General features: G+C 45.1%; 1 protein-coding gene across 1 annotated transcript; it reads right to left on the reverse strand.

Annotated features, from left to right (window-relative positions):
- Window positions 1–8,672: 8,672 nt before the first annotated feature.
- LOC308091634 (mitochondrial chaperone BCS1-like) lies at window positions 8,673–9,938 on the reverse strand (the record flags this gene model as incomplete). Its single annotated transcript, XM_080437296.1, has 1 exon — window positions 8,673–9,938. The coding sequence occupies one exon, from the start codon at window positions 9,936–9,938 to the stop codon at window positions 8,673–8,675; it is 1,266 nt and encodes a 421-aa protein (XP_080293422.1).
- Window positions 9,939–19,617: the final 9,679 nt, after the last annotated feature.

A 19,617-nucleotide genomic window follows, 5' to 3' on the forward strand; every position in this document is an offset into this window, starting at 1 on the left:
AGAGGAGAGGAGAGGAGAGGAGAGGAGAGGAGAGGAGAGGAGGGGAGGGGAGGGGAGAGGAGGAGAGGAGGACCACTCAAGGGGAAAAACATCTGGTTGATTTAATGGACACGTGTGTGACTCCGGTGTGTTTGGACCCCGAGAGATGCAACATTTCTTACTGCACGTAAGCACACGTAACTTAAGAACATAGGAAATATATAAACACAAAATGAATTAGGAAATACCCAAATAATAGACACAAGGGCGACATAGGGATTTTATTCTACACAAGACATACTTTTGGTGAGTCCAAACGCCACTGTGGTTGAACTGAAGGCGGTATTTGGCCACATTTAGTTTGTCACAGCATACTATGTTAGGCAGAGACTTTCCAGGAAGTGTGGATATGGCTTTTTGTGACAACTTGGGAGGCTGTACTTCAAACCTATAGCGTTGAGGTTTGTCTTTCTCTTTTGGGATAGGCCTTGGGCTGTGCTGCTCCATTTCCCCCAACTATTTGATCTTCCTCTTGCATGTCAGACATAGGGACTGTAGAAAACATTCAGAGCATATTTGCCAGCAATAGCCTATATATGGAGATCCCCGTAGATGGAGTCAACATACCTGCAAAGTCGTCATAGAGACCTAAACGTGCCATATGTACGGAGTCTGACATCAGCGAACCCTTCCGAGAAACTCCATGTATAGACATAATCATCACGTCCACGATTGACGTCATGGTCCCATATTTGGGCATAACTAACATAGGCAGCTCCATATATGGAGACGTCTGACACTATCTGACATCACCATAGTGATGTCAGGACCGCAATCCAGCATTATAAGAGAGGATCAACACACCTCGGTAGTTCAGTTCAGCAGCTACTCTGAGAGAGATTGATCACTAACGGGACGAGAAGCATCATAGAGAATCCAGTTGGTTAGCACAGCTTAAAGCATATTCTCGAAGTGGCCTTGGATCTGGTTAACGAGTCAGTCGATGATAGTTTCTATATTGGTCCTCCAAGGAGCCGGATCCAAGACCGACTGTGAGATCGATATGCCTAGGGCACAGCAGTCTGGTCGATCTCATCGTTCCAGGCACGTCAGATACAGTCCTTTAGTTCAACATGGGGCAGCGTAATGCCAGAAGATGAAGATCAGGTTTTCCCGTGGGGGAGGTCAAAGGAGGTGAGTGGAAAGTGGTCCACTACCTCAGGAGGTCAAGATCACGGATCACATAGACCAGGACGATTAGCTGGCCGACTAGCTGGCCTTACAACCCAGTTAGGAGGTCAAAGGAGGTGAGTGGAAAGTGGTCCACTACCTCAGGAGGTCAAGATCACGGATCACATAGACCAGGACGATTAGCTGGCCGACTAGCTGGCCTTACAACCCAGTTAGGAGGTCAAAGGAGGTGAGTGGAAAGTGGTCCACTACCTCAGGAAGTCAAGGGAGGTGAGTGGAAAGTGGTCCACTACCTCGGGAGGTCAAGGGAGGTGAGTGGAAGGTGGTCCACTACCTCAGCCTGATGGCCAGAAAGTGCAATATCTACCTACTGAGCACGCTGCTGCTCCACCTACTGAGCACGCTGCTGCTTGCTGCTGGACCATGACGTCCAGGATTGACGTCATGGTCCCATATTTGGGCATCGCCAGTTTAGGTAAAGGGATACATTCAAGGAGAGTCACAGACACGAGAGGTTTTGCAGTGCAAACATTTACTGGAGGAAATGACGGTACAATAATCACGGGCACCTGGATCTCCAGGTACCTAAGTAACCATGACACCATGTTACCATGACAACCACACACCCATTCCTGGCGCCACCCTTTTTTCTTCAAGATATCCCACCCTTTTTCCAAGACAACCCATTAATCTTACAACACATTGTGCATCCCACAATCCCCCCCCCAAAAAATGTCCTTTTGAACATAGTCCAATCACATAATATCATGATTTTATCACATTTATCACATTTCACAACTGCAGCCTATCTGGTGCCCGCCGCTCGCGCCCCGATCGGCGAGGCACTATACACGGGTCACGGGTCGGTCCAGGAGGACTGACCCCTTTCTCAGAATCCAACCTGGGTGCCTCGGGAGGCGACACAGTCTCGTCTGACTGGTCCATGTCCCCGCCAAGCGGAACCGGTGTCGACAGGGGCTCAGACATGTCTGCTGACATGCCACCATGGGGACAACGGGGTGACATAGGAGGCTCTGCTATAGCTGGTGGTGTATCGGGGCCACGTAGAGAAGACTCATCTGGATCCTCATCGGACGACAGACCAGTGTCCACTGGACCTGTGACTGCAGAAGGGCCTATCACCTTGTAGCAATCACTCAATCTGACTCTGTAGGAGGTACGGCGCAGCTGATTACCCGTAAACTTCTGAATGTTGCACCATGCTCCATCAACGCTGACGACCAGGTATCTGTCACGGGCTCTTGACTTGTTCCGATCCCCGTATAGGTACACAAGATCTCCCGGCTGGAGAGACACTGGCACAGCTGCACGGCCGGATGGTGTTTTCGACCTCATGCTGTATGGATGGTTGGCAACACGCTGCGACTGCTGTTCTCTGATGAGAGCCTGGTCATCGACAGGTAACTGCTTATGGGAGAATTGATCCCGCTGAAACAACATCTCACGGGCAGCCAGCCCACGTGACCTAACACGGCTGTTCAAGCGGGCTGTGGAGACAGAGAGCAGCAGAGGGGTAACAACTTTGCAATTTGGCTCCATACGCAAGATCTCACCTTGCAGTTCTTGAATAGCTTTCTCAGCCACCGGATTCTTGTTGACGTTCTTGACCTTGCCCACTTCCACGACAATCCTGTGTCTAGCGAGAACCTCATCTCCTTCCAATGAAGCAAATCCAGGAGCTGGGTCAGTTCTAATTACTGCAAAGGGCCCATCAAGTGGACATATGCCTACACATAGGCGAAGTAACGCGTCTCTGAGTGTCTCTGCGCGTTCGTTCTCAATGATGGACGTCAACGTGAATGATGTCACACACTCTCGAACAACAAGAATGAACTGGCGTTCACGCCTAAACACATCGGCTGCAAAGGCGGCCCCAACGACCTCGGGTGGGTCACTCGTAGACTGGTCAAGCATGAATACAGGGGCTTTTTTCAGGGACGCACATTGATGACACCCGTCAGCGACGCGTTGCACAGACGCGTCCATGTCCAAAGCATAGAAGTAACGCTGCACAACTGTCTTCAACTGGTGGGTGGTTGGATGGTCCAGCTTAATATGGAGAGAAGTGAGTAGGCCATCCAGAGCAGCCCTGGGCACTACAATGCACTCAGTTGATGCCGCAAGAGGAGTGTGGCGACGGACAACCAAGAGACCATCCCTGGACAACGTGGCTGCATTCAAGTAACGCTTCACATCACGCACATTTGTCAGTTTCTTCGATGGTCGTGTACCCTGACGGAGATGAGCACCTGTACGTCGGAGGTCCGAGCACTCCGACTGTATAGCCAACCAAGCTGACCTAGAAGTGAACGGCATTTTCTGAGCTCCCCTCATAATGTCCCCGGTGCTCACCTGGCGCACAACAGACTCAGCCGCCACCTGAACGAATGTACATATCTGGCAAGTTGGATTGTCACACTCTAGTGCATTGCGGCTAGCAAAATCAGACGGTAAGATAGATGCCCCCGCCACATGCCGGACAAGCACCTGGTACCGGCTAGCTGTTGACAGGAATGAAGTAACACGAGGGCTTGCAGAAAACTCCCCCTTACACAGTTTCTCAAAGGCCTGGACACATGGCTTGCTGTCTGTCAGAACACATGTCCTCTGAGACGACTGAATAATATAGGGGGCAAAGTGCTTCACTGCTGCTGCTATGGACAAGGCCTCAACCTCACAGGGCAGCCAGGTGGACTGATTTTTGCGTAATTTAGCACTAAAGTACCCTGCAACTTTCACAGTGTCCTTACAGGTGATGTACAGCGTGGCTGCCAACCCCGGATCCCTGACAGCACCATCAGTAACAATCCATAGCTGGTCAGCAGGTCGTGGCAATGTAATGGCGTGGGCCGAGGACAAGGCCTTCTGGGAGTTACTGAAAGCACACAGCAGCTCGTCTGACCACTGGATCACGTCCTTTGAGTCTCTCCCAGCAATCACGTCATCAAGTGGAGCAAGTGTGGTAGCACAGTTTTTGAGTACACGAGCCAGCACCTTGTATGCTCCAATGAATGACCGCATCTCAGTCACAGTCTTTGGGGGAGGGCACGCAGCCAGGGCGGATACACGGTGAGGGGTGGCTCGGATAGTGCCTTGACGCCACACCCAGCCTAGAATAGATGTCTGTATGGGCACTACTGTGGTCTTGGTGGCGGCAAGTTTCAATCCACAATGCTGCAACGCTGACAATACCCTCCTCCAGACGGCCAACAGGTCGTCAAGAGTATCTGCGCCACAGTACATGTCGTCTGCCACTTTGGCTATGTGGCCTTGCTCAAGAAGCTCCCCGAACACCCTGCACGTCAACTCCTCCAACGCCGTCTCAGACCCTGGCATGCCCATGGCGCTACGCACGTACACGCGAACGCCCTTGAACGGTGTAACAACTCCACAATATTTCCATGAGTCCCTGGATAAGGGGATTTGATAAAAGGCTTTGGTGAGGTCAGTAGCAATAATGTACTTCCACTGAGCTATCAAACGTAAGGTGGAGTCAACATCAGGCATAAGTGACGGTTGAGGTTTACTGTACCGGCCAACGTCTGCGAATGCTGTGACGAGGCGAGATCCGCCCCCCGACTTCTTCACAAGAAATGATGGATTGACGTACTCAACTGCAGCGCCAACATCCTCAGGCTTTCTGAAGACACCCATCTGCTCCAAAGTGTCAAACTGAGCCTGAAGCTCCTGCAACTGACCCCTGGAATACTGCGGGACCCTGCCCTTACGCTGTGGGGGTTGAACAGGCCCCATATTCACTTTGGCCTGGAAGGGTCCCACAGCACCATTGTATCCTTTGAATTGTGGGTCAAACACAGTGTCAAACTCTCTGTGCAACACACGGAACTTGTCTCTGATGACCGGGGGCATAATGTTGTCTGGATCCAAAGCTACAAGGTCAGAAAAGGGGGCAGATTTGGACACAAGGCCAGACTTCGGAGATTCAACTACTACTGGAACATTTTCACATGATGGGGCAAACGTAGCTCTAACACGGCATACATGGTCATGTCTCTGGATCAACTGCGGTTCCCTGGTGAAGTTAGGGACTCGGATCTTCCCTGCCACGCCGTGCAGTAACACTGGGGCAAGCCATTGGTGTGCGTGTCTTTGATCAACATGCGGCTCAACAGCCAACTCGCCATCCACGTCACAGAGGTCGGCTGGCAGATCAAGCTCGATGTACTTCCCAGGCCACACTGTAGACTTGTCAGGTGCACTGAGTACATGCCTGATGGGCCAATTGTGTGGTCTTTGTGACGGTGACGCCCAGTCTTGTGGCACATGATGCCTTCATCATATTTCCTGTTGCGCCACTGTCAATAGTGAGTCTTACAGCTCGATGTCCATGAAAGGTGTCAAGATACGGTGATGACTTGATGACCACCCGCTGAACAACGCTGGCTGCAGTCATCTCTCCACCAGCGAAGTTGTCTGATTCGTCCTCAGACTCACTCTGCTCCCCTGTAACCTGCCGTGTCCTTGCCATGAACCTTTTGTCCTCAGGGGGCAGAAATGGGCATTTGCTCAAGAAATGTTCATCAGGCCTTCTGGCCTCCTTACACAGAGGGCACACGCTCCTCCTCGGAACATGATTCATCTGTTTTGGCTTGGAAAATCTAGAGCTAGAAAATCTAGAATTAGACCTGGAGAATCCGGAAACAGCTGTGCGCATAGCCCTTGCCTCCTCTGAAGCCTGTAGTTCATTTAATAGGGAATCAAGGGCTTGCGAAATCTCTGGCTTAATGGATGCGAGCGTCCGTGAACGTAGCTCTGTGCCATACCGCTGCTTCACAAGTCTGGGTAGGTCATCATGCAGGAGGCGGAGCCATGTAAGCACAATAAAGTTCTCAAGTGATGGTGACAGCTCCTCATCTTCTGTCACAACTTCTCCCATGTGACTAATCCCAGAGTCTTTGTGCAACATACTGTCCTCCACAAACGCCATTAAGCGCTGGAATAAGTCTTCTGGTCTTTCATTAGGTTCCAATTTAATAGCAGCAAAGTCAATGAAATGTGCTCCTGTGCACTGAAATCCATAATGCTGACGGATAGCCTGCCATATACTGTCAATGGATGTAGAATTTTTCACTATACTTTGACGTGAAATCACAGGACAATAATTGGCTATTTGTCCAAGCATTAATTCCAACATGCTTACTTTTTGTTCCTTTGTCCGCCGCTGCGCGAGGGGGAGGTCCTCCCCGTCGTCATGGAAACCTCTAGCTGTGAGGAGACGCTCTTGTCTTTTTCTCCCACGCTGCGCTGTCAACAAGGAACCGGGCTAATTCAGTGTCGAGTAACAGTGTGTAACGGAGATTCTGTCGCCAGTTCTCAAACGAGTTCACATTTTCTATCTTGGTTAAGCACCATTGTTTCGGAGCTCTTAGTGACGTTGCCATATTGCGAGCTGCACGCTCGTAATCCTCTCGCGTTCTGGCGGTAGAATAAAACCACAGTGCGACCGTCTCTTCACAAGACTTTTGATATGAAATCCTTTTTCGGCATGAGACGTAAGTCCAATCGCCGCTGCCACCACGCCAGTTTAGGTAAAGGGATACATTCAAGGAGAGTCACAGACACGAGAGGTTTTGCAGTGCAAACATTTACTGGAGGAAATGACGGTACAATAATCACGGGCACCTGGATCTCCAGGTACCTAAGTAACCATGACACCATGTTACCATGACAACCACACACCCATTCCTGGCTACGTCATGGTCCCATATTTGGGCATAACTAACATAGGCAGCTCCATATATGGAGACGTCTGACACTATCTGACATCACCATAGTGATGTCAGGACCGCAATCCAGCATTATAAGAGAGGATCAACACACCTCGGTAGTTCAGTTCAGCAGCTACTCTGAGAGAGATTGATCACTAACGGGACGAGAAGCATCATAGAGAATCCAGTTGGTTAGCACAGCCTAAAGCATATTCTCGAAGTGGCCTTGGATCTGGTTAACGAGTCAGTCGATGATAGTTTCTATATTGGTCCTCCAAGGAGCCGGATCCAAGACCGACTGTGAGATCGATATGCCTAGGGCACAGCAGTCTGGTCGATCTCATCGTTCCAGGCACGTCAGATACAGTCCTTTAGTTCAACATGGGGCAGCGTAATGCCAGAAAATGAAGATCAGGTTTTCCCGTGGGGGAGGTCAGGTTTTCCCGTGGGGGAGGTCAAAGGAGGTGAGTGGAAAGTGGTCCACTACCTCAGGAGGTCAAGATCACGGATCACATAGACCAGGACGATTAGCTGGCCGACTAGCTGGCCTTACAACCCAGTTAGGAGGTCAAAGGAGGTGAGTGGAAAGTGGTCCACTACCTCAGGAGGTCAAGATCACGGATCACATAGACCAGGACGATTAGCTGGCCGACTAGCTGGCCTTACAACCCAGTTAGGAGGTCAAAGGAGGTGAGTGGAAAGTGGTCCACTACCTCAGGAAGTCAAGGGAGGTGAGTGGAAAGTGGTCCACTACCTCGGGAGGTCAAGGGAGGTGAGTGGAAGGTGGTCCACTACCTCAGCCTGATGGCCAGAAAGTGCAATATCTACCTACTGAGCACGCTGCTGCTCCACCTACTGAGCACGCTGCTGCTTGCTGCTGGACCATGACGTCCAGGATTGACGTCATGGTCCCATATTTGGGCATAACTAACATAAGCAGCTCCATATATGGAGACGTCTGACACTATCTGACATCACCATAGTGATGTCAGGACCGCAATCCAGCATTATAAGAGAGGATCAACACACCTCGGTAGTTCAGTTCAGCAGCTACTCTGAGAGATTGATCACTAACGGGACGAGAAGCATCAAAGAGAATCCAGTTGGTTAGCACAGCCTAAAGCATATTCTCGAAGTGGCCTTGGATCTGGTTAATGAGTCAGTCGATGATAGTTTCTTTAGGGACCATATTACATTCTGTTGGTTCGGTTCTGTGTTTGTACTGTAGCTGACCACCCAACGTTTTCCCATAAAAGGGTGTTTTATTTCTCCATTCACCATGGTTTCTGACAACAAAACAAACAAATGGAGCAAATGACAACAAGCATTGAAACGGTGCAACCACAATAAGATATTGTAAAGTAAATCAATGTAACTCAGAATAACAAAGTAAATGCAAATAAACATAGATAAACAAAAGCTTACATGGGTCATGAACACATGGCTGCTTCGGCTGGAGAAGGAGCGACTTTTTGGTTTTGGACCAGGCGGCAAGTTTTCATTGCTGGATATGAAGTCAATGTGGAATTAATGAAAACACTGCAGTTCTCATTAATGGCAGAAGGTGTTGCTATTTCCCCTCTTGCTGATTGCAGAAGACATTTCATCCCATTCAATTCAATGGGTATTTGACCGGACTTTATTACCTTTACGGATTTTATTACCTTAGTAAGCATTGTTGTTATACTTTATACTTTCAGTCGGTAGTTTAAAGTCTTCTGAAGTCTTCATGATCAATCGGGCTCTTAATGCTCATCCCTTCATTGTGTTCACGTTGTCTATAGATCCTGCAGGGTCCGTTTTGTACAACATAAAGTGTCCTTGGACCTGGGCTGCACTGATCTCACGGTGAGCGGCCGAGACACACTGAGCGAACCACTCCGCCTCGGCCGACGGCCGCTCGGGGTAGAAGCGGCGAAACATCTGGGCGAGCTGCCAGCGCGTGCAGTGACCCACATACCGCTTGACATCCACGCGGCCCGGCCGGATCAGCGCCGCATCCAGCCTTTCTATGAAGTTGGTGGTCATGAAGACTACTCTGGCCTCGGACGAGGCCACGCCGTCCAGTGCGTTGAGCAGACCGCTGAAGGTGAGCCGTCCCATTCCCTGGTAGGCCAGAGGGTTCTCTGTGGGCATAAGCTCCCTGCTCGCGAAGGCCGCGTCCACGTCCTCCAGCAGCACGATGCTCTGCTGGGGCGCGGCGCTCAGCAGGTGGTGCAGGCGGTCGTCGGAGAGGCTCCGGTCGCTCAGGCTCACAATGCAGATGCTGTAGCCCAGCTCCCCGGCCAGCGCTGTGATGAAGCTGCTCTTTCCGCAACCCGGAGGCCCGTGCAGCAGATACCCTCTCCTGTAGGGGATTCCTCTGTCCGCGTACCACGCAGGGTTCTCGATGAACTCCTTCACGTCTTCCAGCAGCCCCTCGGCCACGCCCGCCTCCAGCACCACCGAGCTCAGGGGCCGGCGTCGGCGCGGCAACCCGAATGGCCTCCACTCTGCCCCCATGGCCGTGTAGATGAGCGTGCGACCCTCCTCCTGCTTCAGGGCAAGCTCTCGAGCTTCTTGTAAGATGTTGACGAACATCTGTCTGTCCCTGCCAAGAGCGGTGAAGGTGATCGACTCCCACAGCGTTTTCGTCTGGAGATCCGCCGCCGTCGTTTTGTCCCTGGTCCTCTCCACTCGGATCAACTTGTTCCCGTACCAGATGATGTGGTTCCCGGGACCGGGGTGGAGGTGGAAATGCGTGAGCACACGTCCGCTCTCGTGCTGCGAGTAAGATGTCTCCACGCTGAGGTGCTGCGTGTGTCGTGCGTGCTTGGAGATCCAGCTCAATAGCCAGCGGTAGCTCTTGTCCCCGCCCGGAACCTCCAGGGTCATCATGTAGTTCCGGCGGAAGAAGATCATCCCCGCCTGGGCTCCCTTCCGAGCCGCGGCCAGCACCGTTCCCACGCCGACCAGTCCGAACCCGGCCCCAAAGTAAGGGTTGTCCTTCAGGCTTTCTTTAATATCTGACCAAAGCATTGTTAAAATACTTCTCAAAGAGAAGGGGACTGGTTGTCTTCGTTGTGACTAACAGCAAATGTTACGGGTCTGATTCCTGGTTCGTGTTGAGAGGATTGTTGGACATTCATGCCTCATCTCTAGAACTGTGACCCTATTTTTTTATATTGTCTGACAGGGGTGCTCTTGACATCACAATGATGTCATGATGCAGTCTGCCACATCCTTTTATGGAGTCAGCCATGCCTAAATATGGAGTCTGTGATGATGATGATGCTGAGCTCCATATAGGGAGTTTTCTGTCTTACCCATATATGGAGTCTGTGATGTCAGACCAGCAGCAATAGTAACCATAACAACTAGGACTTTAACAACGCTAAACCCATAGAGTTTGAGTGACGTCGTTGTGCATTGTACGTAATGACATCATCACACAATGCCATCACAATGTCATCATCACAACCATGTCCTTTAAAATGAATTGACAAATCAACAAAATTTACATTTGCCGACCAATAGGTCTGAGTCATCGTGTCGGGGGTTTTGTCAGAGTACCCGTCTGTCTGTGTCCCTTTTGTGCCCAATGCCCATACAGATTATGTATATGGAGATCTCTGTATCTACCTGTGTACCTTTTATGCCCATATATGGAGATCTCTGTATCTGTCAGTCCTTGTCCCTTTTACGCCCATATATGGAGATCTCTGATGTCATCAGTCTATGCCCATATATTGGAATGTCCATATATGGGCATATATGATTGGATCGGTGGTTCTGGAAAACTGGATATCCAAACTACTTGATGGCGGGCACCGCACTCCCTCGGGTCCTTACCGCTGTGAGCGCAGAGTTTGAAGTTGGTCTGTCCCACATATGCACATGACCATATATGGGCATAGCGGTCAAGTCTGTGGCTCTGGACAACTGGATCTCTGTATCTGTCAGTCCTTGTCCTTTTTAAGGCAATTTTAATGGTGACCCATTTTGAATAGAGCTGAGTCGTCAGGATTTTTGCATTTTAGTGCAATAGCAAAATAATGATGTAGTGGTTAATTAGATTGAGTGAATAGTTTTGAAACTACAGCTTATGGAACTGAAGTCAAGTTAAAAATCTTAACCAGAGAAAACACCAATTGAATGGCACACAATCAGAGATAGTACCAAAGAGATTCCAGAGAAACAAGACAACACTCAATTCATTGGTCGTCCCATTCTATTCTACTATCAAATTTTTAATGCTTCAACAGGACCGGTCTGTGTTGAACAGCGAAAAAGTGTTATAAATATGCTACTATAACCATTTACTCTATTTATATAATATTTATGAATGGATCAGACATTAGTAACAGACATCAGAATGTCAGGGTGCATGTGTGCGCATGCATGTGTGCGCATGCATGTATGCGCGCATTGTTCACTCTCAGAGTTAAATGAGCGCTGATGATTTTACATCATTGTCCCAAAGATAAAATAATAATAATGATAATTTCAAACTGGAGGTCCTTGAAACACTATGTGGACCTACCAATGTGTGCACCTTATGTTTAACCTCATGTACATACTGTGCTGTATGTGTATATATCATGTAGACATATTGATCTTTTTTATGTTTTTCTCTCCCTCTCTCTGCACACATAATGCACTTTGTTGATCCTTTGGGGATTTAATTATTTGGTCTAATGCTGTTTTAGATTAGCCATGAACAGACAGACAAATGACAACCAAATAACAAGAAAACAACCTATTATATGTCTTCTTTTATATTCCAAAACAGATTAACTGACAAAGGTTCCAATTGTTCAGAAATAGGGTTTGTTCACAAGGTGGTCCAGCCGGCTTTCATAGACTCCAATGTATTTTACTGAACTTCCAGTTCCAGTTTTGGCTCCCATGCCTGTCAATGGCGCCTGCTGCACCTTCTTCATTATAGCCTTTGTTTGGGGAGGATGACATTGCATAATTTTGCATCATAGAGTTATATCTCACATGCGCAGTAGTGTCACCTCCGTGTGCAACCTTGTGTGCAACCCTGTGCGCAAGCTCGTGAGTCCAGCCCATTGGTCAAAACCGCTTTTGCTCGTTCATGCATAGGGCCCCAGCTGCACTTCCAGAGCCAGCCACCAGGAAACTAAAGCTTCACTCTTCCCTCTCGATACTGGGGGCTTGGTTGTGAGCTTGTAGATCGGCTATTTTTGGTTCACCCCAGACTTTGGATGCTGGGGTTCAGGTAGTTAAAAGGATCCCTGGCATATGCCTTAACACATTAGGTGCCAATCGCATAGTTCTACGCAAACCTAAATAATTGCGCAGCGTGCCTTTATTTATTTATTTATTTTTCTCGCAGTGACACATTTCATTGTAGGCCTCCCTCGCAGTGACACATTTCATTGTAGCACACCGGAAACGGAAATGAATGTCAATCGAAGATTCGTTCCCATCCGCCGCCGCTCTAAAGCTTCCGCTAATCCGTCATTATCTCCGGTGTTGTTTTTCTCCGCGCTGAACGCTGTTTAATAGAAACTGCGACTACTGCAAAATGGACCGCCGAAATTTCTTCTCTGAAGAAACCTTAACTAATCAGGATGGAATATGAAATATCGGACATATCCGTCTTGATCACATGACTATAAGATACTGTGTACCGATTTGCGTGATGTTTGGATAAAATCTGTAGGAGTCAGTGGCGGAGCGTCCGGGGAGGCCAGGGAGGCGGCCGCCTCCGGGCCCGCGACCCAGGAGGGCCCGGGCCGTCAGATAATAAATCGGTAAAATCAGGCAAAAATAACCTAACCCTACCCTAACCCTAAAACCGAAATAAAGTGACAAAAAGCCCCCGAAAAAGTGACCGAATCCGCCGAAAACCCGCAAAATTTTGCGCGCGCGTGCGCGGGATCTGCACGCACGCGCGCGCAGGGGGCCGGATCACTGTGCTGTGCCTCCCGGCCCGGCTTTGAGTTGTTCCGCCACTGGTAGGAGTACTATCAAAAAATGGGTTTGGCACAAATCGGCCTCCTTGTGGCACTATAACAGGCCCATGTGCAAAATTTGGGCCAGAGGTTCTGAATTGGCATCCAGGGAGTGTGTGTACACAGTTTCGCAGCGAGCGGGCCAACGGTGCCGGAGATTAGCTCGCAAACAGATGGACACACGGACACACAGACACACAGATAGACGGATGGACAGACAGACAGGGTGCCTTTCAGCCTTGCAGAGACAATAACCTATTAAGCCTTAATATACTTTGTCTATTTGACAATAGCTGATATGAAAGTCCACAATGCTTCACATAGTGATGAATTCTGACTGTGAGCTTGTAGATCGGATGAGATCAGATTTTGCTATGGCAAGAAGAGAGATTGAAAGAAGAAAGTGAAATCAGACTGTAAAGTTAGTCATTGGTGCCCCTGTGTGGACAGGCCATAACATGATATAACGGATGACACCTCAAGAAGCAAAAAATCAACAACAGTAGAAACAACAAAGTTGGAGTGGCACTGTGCAGGCTGTCAATGATGGACAGTCTCACGATACTTTGGCACATTCAAAAACTGAATTTGTGTTCTTTAGCTCAATAAACTTACACAGTGTACACATCGAAAAGCAACACAGCAGAAACATTGTGTGATATGTCTTCTTTTATTTTCCTGGGCCGAGTATTTCACAAAGGTTATTTTTGGTGAAGAGATTTAGTGCAGAAAGGAAAAGTCCGTTCCTCTAAGAATAGAATAGAGTGTTTAAGCAGAGTACTTGAGTAAGTTAGTTGTAGTTACTTTACCCCACTGGTTCAGAGAGTTAATTTTAGAATAACTAAAAGCTGTAATGTGAGAGGAGGGATTTCCCTGTATACCAAGATGAGGGGAAAAAAGCCATTTCTAAATCTAAAATAAGAAACTGTCAAAAACTTCATAAACACAGTCCAAAAGTAACAACAAATTAGTTTAAATATGGTGAATCATTCATTCAGCTGTGGTTCTGTCACCAGCAACAGCATGGCTTTATTTAGGAACATGGCAGAATGTGCTTGGTATTACTTTTGCCTTGTGAACTTTACATAAGCCATATTTCCTCCAATGGGTTTTAAATATTTTCATGAAATGTAAATTCATATATTACTGTAGCTTAACATAATATTAAAATAAGTTTAGAATAATTATGAAATCAGATTAAATGTAATATAGTTTAAATGTCAGTTTTATATAGATAATAAACCATGAAAAGTGACAGGCAATAGAACTACCCTATGTCTGCTCAGCAGCAGCTGTGGGGGCGTGTCCACACAGCCCTGTTCTGTACTGTGTTGCCATGTCTGCTTATTATAAGCAACTTTGGGCTCCTAATTTGAAGTTGTTTATTTTGGGCTTGCTTCCTAATGTTTTTTTCATGTCAAGGACCCCCAAATTAATAATGTATTCCTACGCGGACCCCCATATGAAAATATTTTGTGCCATGCAAGATTTGTGTAGTTAAAATGTTTCAAACATATTCTAAATGTTTCACTTTTTTTTCAAGATTTGTATACAAAATGTGCTCACAACGCGTCGCATTGTGATCTTGCATATCAGCTATTTTCGAAATAGCACATGTTTGTAGGGTTCAAGTGGTAAAAGTGAGGGGGGGGGTCAGAAGGGCCTGAATGTCGCCCCACTATTGGGGGGACACTATTGCGATTGACTGGTCTATTTATTTATTTATTTTCCTTAGCACCCCATCGTTTCCCATTGTGTTGCGTTGTTGTATGTTGGCTGCATGCTTGCCTCTCGCCGCAATGGTTCTGTTACTCGCTATGTGCAGTTGCTCTCTCAACTCGATCAACTAGGTGTCAGACAAGCTAATACAAAACAAATAATTGTTCTTTGTAAACTGGCTTTGGGTGTGAAATAAGGGGGGCTCGGGCTGCTAGAATCAAGTACTGCTAAGATAGACCAGTGGTGTAAAGTAACTAAGTTAATTTACTCAAGTACTGTACTTAAGTTTTTAGGTACTTTTACTTAACTTTTTCAATTGTCTATACTTTTACTTCTACTCCACTACATCTCAGAGGCAAATATTGTACTTTTACTTTCGCATTGCGACGCGTTGTGAGCTTGTAGATCTGCTATTTTCAACTTACTTTTGGTACTTTAAGTACATTTTTATACCAATTATGTATTTACTCAAGCAAATTTTGAATTCTGGACTTTTACTTGTAACAGAGTAGCCTACTTCTACATAGTAGTATTGATACTTTTACTTAAGTAAAACATTTGAGCACTTTTTCCACCACTGTGATAGACTGACTGACCAGGGATAAGGATAAGGATAGGATAATTCCTTTTAACAGGACGTTCATGAAAGTCCTTGCGGGCTTGTTTCCAATGAGGGCCTGTGGGCAATTTAGGGATCAGATTACTGCAGCAATGTATGGGGAACAAAGATGTTCCCCCGTCAGTTAAGTGAGAGCCGAGATTGCACGGCCGCACGAACAAACTATACTGCCGTGGAATGAAATTGCACGGCATGTGTGATCATGGATTAAGCTACTTATTCATCGAGGTGAAAATGTGCAATTTAATGTCATTGATTTGTCAATGTCTCTTATTGTAGGCCAGTGGTTCTCAACCTTTTCAGGCCGCGACCCCCAAAAAGAATCATATTTGAACTAGGGACCCGCCCCAACCAGACAAGCACTTTGTCTGGTTGGCATTACATTTAGTCTGACATGGTTCCATGTCTGACATGAAAATAGCTGATCTACAAGCTCACAACGCCTCGCAACTCGAATCCCTCCACTTTTTCCCTCATGCCGGCGCGCATGATGACCCCCTGTATGTGTGCGGTCTCTTGGGCTTGTTTTCGCAGCCCTGGCCACTTGTTTCTCTTGCAAAATCTGGCAACACTGGTCCTGCTCATACAACTAGTCTGGTAAGATTATAACTGAGCAACAAACTCTTTGTTTGTTTGTTTGTTTGTGGCTGTTTCTCTTCAATCTATCAACAAAAACAAGGTGATTTCAAACAATTATGTCAGCTACTTATTTGAAATGTTTATTTGTATTGTTTTTATTTCATTTTTAAGAAGCCTGGAACAGCTACATGCATAATGAATGAATGAATGCTTACCCAGTGGTAGACATTAACTATAAGTACATGTACTTGAGAACTGTACTCAAAGTGATATTTCACTTTCAATCATGTTTGGGGTCATTTTAACGTCTACTCAGGCTTTTGTGTTTCACCCCAGACAGTTTTTAAGTTAGATAATTAATATTAATGTTATCAAACCCATTTATATAAACCCATTGTAACTCCATTTTAACCATGTTAGATACAATGAAAACACATGTCCTTGATTCTGGTGACTGATATTGTCCTTCTAAGACGTGATACGTGAGGGGGCTGTGCTTTTAGTTTTTTTACCTATCTTTTATTGTATTTTTTGTCTTCTACATTTCAAAGACAAATATTGTACTTTTGACTCCACTACATTTCTAGGGGAACGCTACATTATGAATTAACCACTTATTTCAAATATAGTGAAAGTAACAGATCTATATGTTCACAACGTGCCGTGATGCGTTGTGATCTTGTAGATCTGCTATGTTCACCATTATTGATATTTTTGAACATTTTGATACATTTCAATTGATATTGAAAAGAAAATGTACTTTGTGGTTCGCATTTTGAATACTTAAAAGTACTTATTGGAGTACTTAAAGTACTCCAATACTCAAGTACGAATTTGACTTAGCAGAATAATAGTTGACCAGGAGTATGTATACTTTGACTCGAGTACTGGAGTACTTTGTCCACTCATGCTTACAATTTTTCAGTTTTTCACAATATTTCAGTTACATCAATAAACAAGTAAGTAAGTAAGTAGATTAGAAAGGCTTGTTGTCGGTATCAGCCAGAGCGCAGAAGTCTACTCTATGCCCGTTGCACAATGCACCAGACACCTGGGAGATGGATTGCTGGGGTAGGGCGCCACAAATTCCATCAGCTCCCAGTACTTACCGCACGTTTTGTCACATCCACACCATGCTACTGAGTCGGCGGTGCCCGGGGAACGAATCCATGACCTTGTGGTCGAAAGGCGAGTGCTCTATATCGACTGAACTACCTGGACACTAGTTGCAGAGGTTGTCCAAAACTGTTACTTTTCAGGAAATGGATCCAATGTAGTTATCATTTAGCCAAACACTCTTGTGAATACTTTTCATTGGTTCAATTTGTATTAACACTTAACCACTTTCACTTAAGAAATAGCAAAAAATAGCAAAAATAGCAAATCTACAAGCTCACAACGTCTGGTGATTTGACACATTGTGTCAGCTTGTGATGCAACTATTGTACTTTTACTCCACTACAATTATTTAAAAACTTTACTTTACTATTATTATTATTATTACAAAACATACATTACCCACTTCAGCCCTTAATACATTTGAAAATAGCCGATCTAAAAGCTCACAATGTGTCGCGATGCAACACATTGTGAGCTTGTAGATCTGATATTTTCAAAACTTGTGAAATTCTGCATTATGAGTACTTTTACTTTTGGTACTTTAAGTACATTTTGATACCAATACTTTTGTACTTTTACTGAGGTCAATTTTGAATTCCGGACTTTTACTTGTAACGAGTACTTCTACATTGCAGTATTGATACTTTTTACTTAAGTAAAAAATGTGAGTAATTTTTCCACCACTCAAAACATATTATATAACAAGGCCACTAACTAATATACCATAGTGTCTATTACATAGGGTCTATTACATAGGGTCTATTACGCTTTGCTACACATTTAAAACGACGGCATTTCTTCATTAACTACTTAACCACTGAGCCACTGAACCACACACAAAAAACATCCTAAATCATTGTGTACAAAATCTATTAGCTCACAGCGTATTGCATTGAGACGCATTGTGAGCTTGTAGATCTGCTATTTGCTTTTCTTCGTTGTTGTTGTTTTTTTTGCCTACAATGACATTAAAAAAGTTACTTTGGGATGTATTTGGGATTTTAATAATCGTTTTTTATCAGTACAGTCAGTGCTACCATCATGAGCAAAAGGGCCACTTTAGTTGCAAAGGTGAGCGGGTCATATTATGTAGGTCATTTGGTTCTTCTTTTCAGAGGTCAGTCTCATTTAAAGGGATAATTTCTCTTTGAAAGAAATGGTCATGTTATCGTCTACTCAGGCTTTTGTGAGCCCCCCAGACAGTTTTTGAGTTGCTTGATTCAGTATTTAGATATCTGATATTGATTTTATCAGACACACCCCCTTCCTATACAAACCCATTATAACTTCAAACTCCATTTTAATCATGTTAGATTCATCAAAACCGTCCTTAGTTCTGGTGACTCATCCTGCCCTCCTAATACGTGAGGGGGCCGTGTTTTTTCGATTACCTTTTGATTTATTTAATTTGATTTTTGTATTATATTTAATTGTTTTCATTTTCCCAAATTGTTTTTAAAAATAAATGAAAAAAGTAATTTAAAAAACATGGTCTCCTCACGTATTAGAAGGACAATATCAGTCACCAGAACCAAGGACGGGTGTTTCTAATGAATCTAACATGGTTAAAATGGAGTTTGAAGTTACGATGGGTTTTTATAGGAAGGGGGCGTGTCTGATAAAATGAATATCAAATATCTAAATACTGAATCAAGCAACTTAAAAACTGTCCCAGGATGTTCACAAAAGCTTGAGTAGATGATAAAATGACCCAATTAGTTTTGAAAGTGAAAAATCCCTTTAAGGACAGGAGGAGGTCAAGTTCTACCAGCTACACTTGTTCTGTGTTTGTCAAGCTACAGTATAGCTGCAATAGTTGTGTTTTTCCATTAAGGCGAACAGACATTTCCTTTCTTTCTTTCCTTTTCTTTGTTTTCGAACAGTGGTGGAAAAAGTACTCACATGTTCTACTTAGTAAAAGTATCAATACTGCAATGTAGAAATACTCTGTTACAGGTAAAAGGCCTGTGTTCAAAATGTTAGTATTGGCATCAAAATATACTTAAAGTACCAAAAGTAAAAGAACAAAAATGTTTGAAAATAGCAGCTCTACAAGCTCACAACACGTTGCGATGCGACGCGTTGTGAGCTTCTAGATCGTCTATTTTCAAATAGCCTATAAATAAAACAGGGCTAAAGTCGTTAATGTATGTTTTATAATATATATATATATATATATATATATATATATATATATATATATATATATATATATATATATATATATATATATACATATATATATACATATATATATATATATATAATTTATATCTGCAAAGTAACTAGTAACTAAAGTTTAAAAAATAATTGCAATGGAGTAAAAGTACAAATTTGCCTCTGAGATGTAGTGGAGTAGAAGTAAAATACGGATATACTCAAGTATAGTAAAAAAAAATACCTCAATATTGTACTTGAGTACAGTACTTGAGTAAATGTACTTGGTTACTTTGCAACTCTGGTTTCGAACGTCATACATGTAATTAAAAAATAGTCACAATAAAAGGTAAAAACTTAAATTCTATCTTGATGAGATAGTCTCAGACCATGCGTAGGGGTGATGTAGTGTAGGCTACACGATGAGTGATGAGATAATGAGGGGACCTGAAGGAATGCGTGTGTCACAACTAGCTTTGTCCTCAAATGTCCCATCACTCACAGCGCTGTGCAGTGGTGGAAAAAGTACACAAATGTTTTA

The sequence above is a fragment of the Gymnoscopelus braueri genome, assembly GCF_963280865.1.
Source record: "Gymnoscopelus braueri genome assembly, chromosome: 9".
NCBI lineage: Eukaryota > Metazoa > Chordata > Actinopteri > Myctophiformes > Myctophidae > Gymnoscopelus > Gymnoscopelus braueri.